We start from the raw sequence: 8,813 nt of genomic DNA, 5'->3' as shown, positions 1-8,813 counted from the left end.
TTTTTTTTTTAGCTGTAATCTCTGTCCTGCCTTTTTATTTTTCACTCTATTCGGTCCTGCTTTTTTTTTTAATAGTTTGTCCTGACTTTTTTTCATAAATTGTCATCCTGCCTTTTTTTTTTGCAAAGTGTCTCATCCTGCCTTTTTTTTTTACTCAGAACTCCTGTCCTGCCTATTTTTTTTCAAATTTCATCCTAGACCCCCCCCCCCCCCCCCCCCATAAAAATCAAATGGTAGCTCCCTAAGAACTTAAAACATTGAATATTAAATTGGACTTTTACCTATTGTGGTCCTTTATCCAAAAATCTAAATACATGGTTTAAGGGACTTGTCGCAAAAAAAAATCCTATATATAGACTTAGGGGTCGACCATTTGATATTCTGGGGGAGGGGGCAGGAGGATTTGTTTTTGATCGGTTATTTATTTTTGTAATCTAAGAGGACAAATTATTCATTTTCTGCACTAGTGAAGCAAGATTTTTCATTTTCATTAAAGCAAGGGACTGATTATTCATTTTCACAACTGTATTTATGATATTCAAAAAACATACAATTTTTATTTACAATTCATATCATGCCAAGGACAGTATAAAAACACCAAATATATCATGACTCAAATCTAAAACAGTTAACATTAATCCATTGCTATCCACACTCATCTGTGTCCATACTGGAAGCATTAAATGAAAAAAACCTAAAGCAGACGAATGTTTGTCATTCACTTAATTCGTATTGTTTGATCAATGGAACACAAAAATACATATTTATATAGTTTCCTATAATTCTGTACATGTAACATAGTAATACATTTATAACTGGATATTCAGTCTGTACTATTTAAGAGATGATTGCTACTAAAAAAACCAACATTAAACTGAATTGCATATGTTCAAATGTCAAATTTACAAAAGAAAACTCAATTTTATATTATAAAACTCCTGCAATTTCTTAACAAATTGAGTAAATTGTTCATCAGAACAGGAGGCAAGGTTTTTGCCTTTAAGCTCCTCATTGGTCATTATTCCTCTTTGCACGTCCTTGTTGTCCCAATCTGTGTACTTTTCTAGTAGGTAATAAATGGTTCTCTTCATGTACTCACATTTATCATGTAGTGTGTACCAGTCGTCCATTTTCGGAATATTTTCCGCTGAAATGGCGGTCTTGACGAAATGGACAATTTTACACCACAATTTTACCCACAAGAAGCAAAATGCGATTCTTCTGGAGTCATAACAATCCCAACCTGTCCAACTATGGACTGGAAATTCCAGGATGTGTCCCCAAGTATTCATGTCTCTAGCAAAGAAACATGGCATCCTTATATTATAAAAACAGGAAGACAGATAGTCTAAAACTTCGTTAATGCATTTTGTATCCAAACTAAAATAAGTGCATCCTTTGCTCCCATAAACATGAAAAAGGAAAGCTGTTTTAAGTACATACGAAGATAAATTCATGCATTTTCCTTTGAAGTTCATTTCTCCAGTAAGAAGGCATTTTAATATCTTGTAGCATTTCTTGTGATGTTCGTCGAGGTTTTTCATTAGTTCGAGCTCTAGAGCTGCAAAAGAAATAAAGTAACATGTCGGCTCTGGAAAGTGTTGAATATGACAGGATTTGATAACAATGTGGCAGCCATGCTTCATCAGGAGTTCTTTGTATTCCGATGGAAACCCATCACATTTAGCTACTGACTCCAGGCATGGATGTTCTATTGACATCATTAGATCAACTCCTATATCCATTCTTTGTATTGGAACAAGTAAGCAACGGTCCTTGTCTTGGCTAGTTGATTCAGGAATTCCTGTCCTTTTGATATATGTAAATAGCAATTTATCACTTTCGTTTTCGTCATGAGTTAAGATCCCCTGGGGTATTTCAACAGACAATTTTGTCGATTTTTGAAATTTGGTCACAGCATGCCAAAAATCTGATACAATGTATTTTGAAGTGTGCAAATGATAGCGATAATTGTAAGCAGTATTCTCGTAACGAACTCTACAACGATATCTGTTGAAACAGTGATTTTCATCTTTAATCTCAATTCTTTTATACCAAGGATTACATCCATCATGGAGTTCAATATCATCTCCAGATAGGGCTTGTAAAACGATCATGTAGTCGAATTCGTCTAAGTTCCCTATTTTAGTTCCTTCATAAAAACTGCCTGAAGGTAATATTCTCGAGATTTTAAACCAAGAATATTCTTTTTCGACTGCAAATAATATTTTGTGAATTAATTCTTGGAGGCCTGATTCAATAGCTACTATTTCTACTTCCTTTTGTTCTATTTGACACTGATTACGAACAAGATTTCTAAGGAATCCGCATTGTTTAGAGTAAGCTTAAAAAATAGAGAGAAAAAAACCCATAAAAATATTTCTTTAAAAAAAAGACAAGTTGAACTAAATATTTAGTTCACAACAAAATGGAGAAATCAAAATATATATGTTGAGCTGTTCGTTTATCATTTCATTTGTCTTGTTGATTAAGATTTGTGTATTACATTCACAATTTTATGCACGATTACAGACACATATCACGGGTATCATTCGGTTTATCGAGAGAAATGATCGTGAAAGAATATCTAACGGCGGTCAAGTATTGAGAGACGATAGTGAAAGTTCTTGTAACGGATCGTGAAAGACATTTAATGTATATTCTAGTTCAGAATCTTTGAAAAAATCGCTTAATTTTCAAAACGTGGAACAAATCCGAACAAAAAAATATGTCTGTCAAAATGGTTTAACTTCCTCAACATAACTGTGAAAGAATATAAAGAAAATATGATGTATTTTTTGAAAAAACACAAAAGGCGCAATGCGTGTCTATGAAATTAATTACAAATAACACGCTTTTTGTACCTATAATGGTGATTTTTCAGTTTATCGGGATATATTTGAAATTTAATCTTTGGTGTATCTGATAGTACAGTAAAATTAAGGTATATTCTTCTCTTAAAAGCAATAATTTGTATATGAAAACCTTGAATTTGTTGAACATCAAACTTGATCGTGAAAGCTCGGGCAACACATTATTTTGATCGTGAAAGATAATGCGTGACCAGACTTATTACTAGTAATCAGAAATCAGTATTTCTTTTACCATTTGATACACCTGCAACTGGTTGAAGCCTGTAACTATTTTAATAAGGATGAACATTAAAGCTATTTTTTTTTATTCAACACTTTACCTCGAAAGTTAAAAAAAACAACAACTAAAAACGTCTCTAAATAAGTTTGAAAGATTTAGTTCTGAGAATCGGTCAAGTGCAATTCAGGCAGACCGACACTATTTAGCCAATCATATGGATATGCAACGTTTAAACCAAAATGATATCCATCAAACAAAAAACTACCGCAAAACAGCATCTTTCATGAGTAATTTGAGATTGAACGATAATCAACATTTTGTGCAACAGTACTTTTTAAGTTCTGTATGTACAACGCAGATGTGGATTGATTTAACTATATAATACAGACTATAGAATACCAGAGCGCAAATGCTGTAATGTCTCGTCTGCTTTACTTATGATAGTTAATTTTTGGAACGTCTATAATATCAAGGGTTTTACTAGAAGTGTTAAATGCGATTAATGCACTTAATGTATTTTTGTCCATCTGATGAATTGATTTTTATAGTTCGTTCTCATGTTGTACTGTTATACCACTGTCTCAGGTTAGGGGAGGGTTGGGATCCCGCTAACATGTCTAACCCCGCCACATTATTTATTAATGTGTCTGTCCAAAGTCAGGAGCCTGTAATTCAGTGGTTGTCGTTTGTTTATGTGTTACATATTTGTTTTTCCTTTATATTTTTTTATAAAGCCGTTAGTTTTCTCGTTTGAATTGTTTTACATTGTCATATCGGGGCCTTTTATAGCTGACTATGCGGTATGGGCTTTGCTAATTGTTGAAGGCTATACGGTGACCTATAATTGTTAATGTCTGTGTCATTTTGGTTTTTTTGTGGATAGTTGTCTCTTTGGCAATCATATCATATCTTCTTTTTTTTAAATTATGATTGTCAATGGTTCATAAAAAGAGTGCAAGGTCAGATGAACCATGACATACAGATCTCTACAAATATCCCGTAGACCAAATAAATGTGTTCCGATCGTTACAGTGCCTTAGAAACTGACAAAAGTTATGCTTGGCAAAATTAATTCGAAACATAAGGTCAAAAGTATATGAACCCTGACCGACAGACAGACATAGACATCTTGCTATTATTCAATATATCAGATACAATTGACGTCATCATGATCATATATGAAACATGTAGACATACATGTACACCATACACGAAATACCATGGCGCTATAGCATACAGGTATATATCCAAACTGGCTAGACAACATAAAACGAGCATTGCCGAATGATGCATGATAATGAGTTCGATGTTATTTGAAACCTTGAAGAAGTCGAAAATGTACACCTCACAATCATAACAACAGACAGTTATCCCAAAGCTTAACGAATCCGCGATACGGACTTGACCACAAAAATGAATCCCCATCCATGAAATAAGGCAAATTCGGGGTCAGGTGAATCCTGTCTGACGGACATGTAGTTTATAGGATCCAATATACAAAATGTGGGTATCCTATAACTCGTAAAAAGTGAGTACTTCACATAACAATAAAAAGCTTCATCCTACAATCATCCAACTATTTAACATTTCAATTTCTGAAAATATTAATACTTTGAAAAGCTTGAACCTATTGAGGATGTTGACCGATATAGCTTTTCTCAATATAAATAACAAATATTAATTATGATATAATTGAAGAATAATTTGAACGTCTTTGTAGCATCAGATCTTTCACGATCTTCAAAAATGCGTTACGTGATCTTTCACGATCCGAAAAATCAATTTTTGTGTAAATAGTACTTTATTTACCAAGTTTCAGATTATGTTTATACAAAACAACTGTCAGAACCATTTGATTAATTCAAACAGAATGCCCTTGTTCGTATTAAATTATTTTTTCTAGTTGAATTTGTGAAAAAAATCATGTTTGTTTACATTTTTTATGTCACTGAAATGTCGAGAAGCAATCTGCCTTTTGTTGTTTTGTAATAACTATGTACTTTTAAAACTGGATATTCTCACATACTGATCATAATGTTGAACCATTTTGACAGACAGTTTTATTTTGTCGTAAATTTGTCTGTGTAATTAATTAAATAAGAATATGTATTGACCTTTCATATGTCTTCTCGATTAAATGTCTTTCACGATCCGTTACCAGAACTTTCACGATCGTCTCGCAATACTTGACCGCCGTTAGATATTCTTTCACGATCATTTCTCTCGATAAACCGAATGATACCCGTGGGACTGTCTCATAAATTTAAAATAAGGTAGCTTGAGTCCAGTCGTTTCTCTTTTATTTCTTTATAATACGCTTTTGAATGGTTTACCTTTGTCATTTCGGTACCTTTTATAGATTACTATATTGTACAGAAATTGTTCATTGTTGAAGGCCGTACGGTCACCCATATTTGTTAACTCCTATTTCTAATTGAAGTGTTTTCAAATGAGTAATAGAAATGGTATAGAATAAGAAAAATCCCAATATGAGTTACTATAGGCTTATACTATTATAGTCTTTAGTCTGGTAGAACATGATTATTAGTTGTAATTCGCTTTGATTCAGCTTCTCGTAACTGCGTGTATTCTTATGTCGGTACTGTGTGTCTTTCGTCTATATGTTAGTTGTTTTGTTTTCTCCTGATGAGTCAAGACATCTCGAACTTATGTTTACAGTTTAATCCTGTCGTGCTGCTATGCCAGTTACAGATTATGGTAAGGATTGAGCGCTCATTAACATGTTTAACTCCACCACATTCCTTATGGGTCTGTCCCAAGCAAGGAACATTTACTCCAGTTGTTGTCACTATAGTTGCCGTCTGTCATATTTGATTTTAAATTAAATCATTGTTTGGTCATACGGTCAGTCAACTCCGTTGGGTTCTTTCTCCATTAATTGTAGAATGCAGTTTCTTATTTTTGTCACGGGAGGTTTGAACTCTCATAATCATATGCTTTACATTCTTTATCTGCCTGTTCCAAGTCAGGGGCCATATGTTTTCTTGTTTGATTGATTTTTAGATTTCACATGTCGATGCCTTTTATAGCTTTCTATATGGTATGAATTTTGCTCATAGTTGAGGTTGCACATTGACTTCTTGTTGCTTAAATCACCATTCTTTGTACTCGGTCTTCTCATCTAATTAGTATGAAATTCAAAACAGTGTAGCTGTGGCCATTGATTGACACATTAAAATCATTCATTGACTGGGACAATTTAGGTGAACGTTTGTATGTAACGACCAATGCTCACTATGTACTTTTTAAAGACACTTAAACTATGGGGTCACCAAAGGTTCTCAACACCTAAATAAAGTAATTCGAAAAATTAATCAGAAATAACACGATATTTTGATTTATATCAATTATATAAATCAAAACACAAAGGTTATTCCTGATTAATTTTTCGAATTATTTTATAATTAAAGGCGTTAAGAAACCTTTGTTGACCCCACAGTTTAAATGTCTATCGTAGGTACGTCATGAACAGTGGTTGTTACAGACAAACGTTCACGTAAATTGTCCCAGTCAATGGATGATTTTGATGGGTCAATCAATGGCCACAGCTACACTGTTTTGAAATTCATACTATATTAATTTTCACATGCGTAACACGGATGAAGATTACCGAGCTACTATTTGATAATATGTAAACGCATTGCAATTATTTTTCGAAAGTATGCAGAATCATAAAAGGGGTCTAGCTAGTGTATGAAAATATTTTAAATTTAAAAAAAAAACATGGAAAAAAAAGGAAAGATATAGTTTCATTTACATACCCATACTCAAGACCACCAAAACTGTCAATATTAATATTGTTGTAGAAGAACAAAAGAAGACAGTTTTATACTTCCTCTTTCGATTCACAACAGTAAAGACTGATTTGATATATTTCGCATATCGAATAACGCGCTTTCATTTTCTTGTATTCTTTGAAAGGCATCAGTCAGTTTACCGACATCAGCATAGCCAATCACATGCAGTCATATGAAAGGCCATGACTCTACTGCAAATCATTCATATATATTTGATTCAAAGCAAAAAAAGGAATATTTTAAGACACGAATTAACTGACCTTGTGATATTTTCACATTTATACATTTGCTATATTTAACAATGGTTTTATTTAATTTTTAAACTAATTCAAGTTAATTCATAGCAAAAATAGAAAAAATAGTCAGTAGCCTGTCGTTCGGTGGTAGTTGTTTGTTGATGCGGTTCACAAGTGTTTCTCGTGTCTCTTAATATAAATAGATTAGACAAATGGTCTTCCTGCTTGAATTGTTTTACACTTGTACTTTTGGTGCTCTTTGTAGCTTGCTGTTCCAAGTGAGCCAAGGTTCTGTGTTGAAGGCCGTTCTTTGACCTATAATTGTTATCTTTTCATACATTGTGACTTGGATTGAGAGTTGTCTCATTGGCACTCCTACTACTTAAATATTTGTTTTATACTGTGTAATATTTCAAGGTAGCGGTGGGTGCCAGTTATCCTTAAATTAATTCCTTTTCATAATAACAAAGGATACTTTTGTGAAATACCAAACTATCACCGTTTCAATAGAAATCAAAATCTAGGACCAGTAACGAAAAATAAAATGTGTTTTAAAAATCTTTAATTGTAAAAATAGTACTGTATCTTTTTAAAAGTTTCAACATCGGAAGAAAAAGAAATAATAGCTATAATGTGCTTAAGCAGCAATCATCTATATAAATTAATTAATCACGTGGTTTGTCTTAATGTCTCTTAAAATTATTTATGTCTGTGTTCATATTCAATCAAATATTTTCCAAAATGCAGAGAGTAAGTCGAGGATCGAATAAGATGACGTATGGATTTAATTCCGGAAAATATGACTAATCGTTTACATGATTCAATAGACGGAATTAATTGATGTAGTGTACGGTACACTCCCAGTCGGATATCTATATTATACAAACGTACCCAATAAACAGAACCCATATGAATACACGATATTTCTGTATAAAGTCATTACTACTGGATATAATGCTAGTTTTCTATTTATACAGAATTATATACAATCGTTCTTTACAGGAAGCATGTCCATGGTATGTTGTGGGTGATGTTTACTGTTTGCGCTTATCGGAAAAATATAAATCGTATGTCAATTGCGATCTTCTTACAACAGTTTCAAAATAGCAGAAATAACGCTATCGAGAATTTCGGTTTAAGGTAACAGGATTCGTCTGTTGACTTTGATTTCGCTAACAACTGTTGAAGTTTACTATTTCTGGTGTTGTAGATATGTTTTATGATTATATTACCACATCGTTGTGGTGAAGTGCCTTCCCAGTCTTTTATTTTAATGCACTCAGAGTTAGATCGTCACGTAGATTTTTTTTAAATGTCTTATGAGTTGTATTTCCGAGTAAGTTTGTCAAATTTGTTTTTAGTGATTTCCGTAAGGCTTTCAGTTTTTTTAAATGCCTTACAAGTTAGGTTGTCATTTTGTCTTTTGTGCCAACTGAGTAAGATGATTATTTTTTTAGCGGCTTCCGAGTAAGGTTGCTTTGGGTTTTTTTCAATGCCTCTCGAGTAAAATTGCCAATTTTTTATGCCTTCCAAGTAAGTTTGTATTGCCTTTCGAGTAAGAATGTCATTTTTCTAATGTCTCCTGAGTAAGATTGTCATTTTGATTTTTTTAAGCCTCTGGGGTAAGATTGTAATTTGGTTTTTTTATTGCTTTTAGAGTTTGGTT

General features: G+C 32.9%; 1 protein-coding gene across 1 annotated transcript; it reads right to left on the bottom strand.

Moving 5' to 3' along the window:
* Positions 1–752: 752 nt before the first annotated feature.
* On the bottom strand, positions 753–7,121 carry LOC139517103 (uncharacterized). Its single transcript, XM_071307780.1, has 2 exons — positions 6,876–7,121; positions 753–2,344 (listed from the first exon to the last, which is right to left on the bottom strand). The coding sequence occupies exons 1-2, from the start codon at positions 6,877–6,879 to the stop codon at positions 903–905; spliced, it is 1,446 nt and encodes a 481-aa protein (XP_071163881.1). The 5' UTR covers positions 6,880–7,121; the 3' UTR covers positions 753–902.
* Positions 7,122–8,813: the final 1,692 nt, after the last annotated feature.

This window comes from Mytilus edulis, chromosome 3, assembly GCF_963676685.1.
Source record: "Mytilus edulis chromosome 3, xbMytEdul2.2, whole genome shotgun sequence".
Lineage (NCBI taxonomy): Eukaryota > Metazoa > Mollusca > Bivalvia > Mytilida > Mytilidae > Mytilus > Mytilus edulis.
This window is presented reverse-complemented; position numbering and strand designations above follow the sequence as displayed.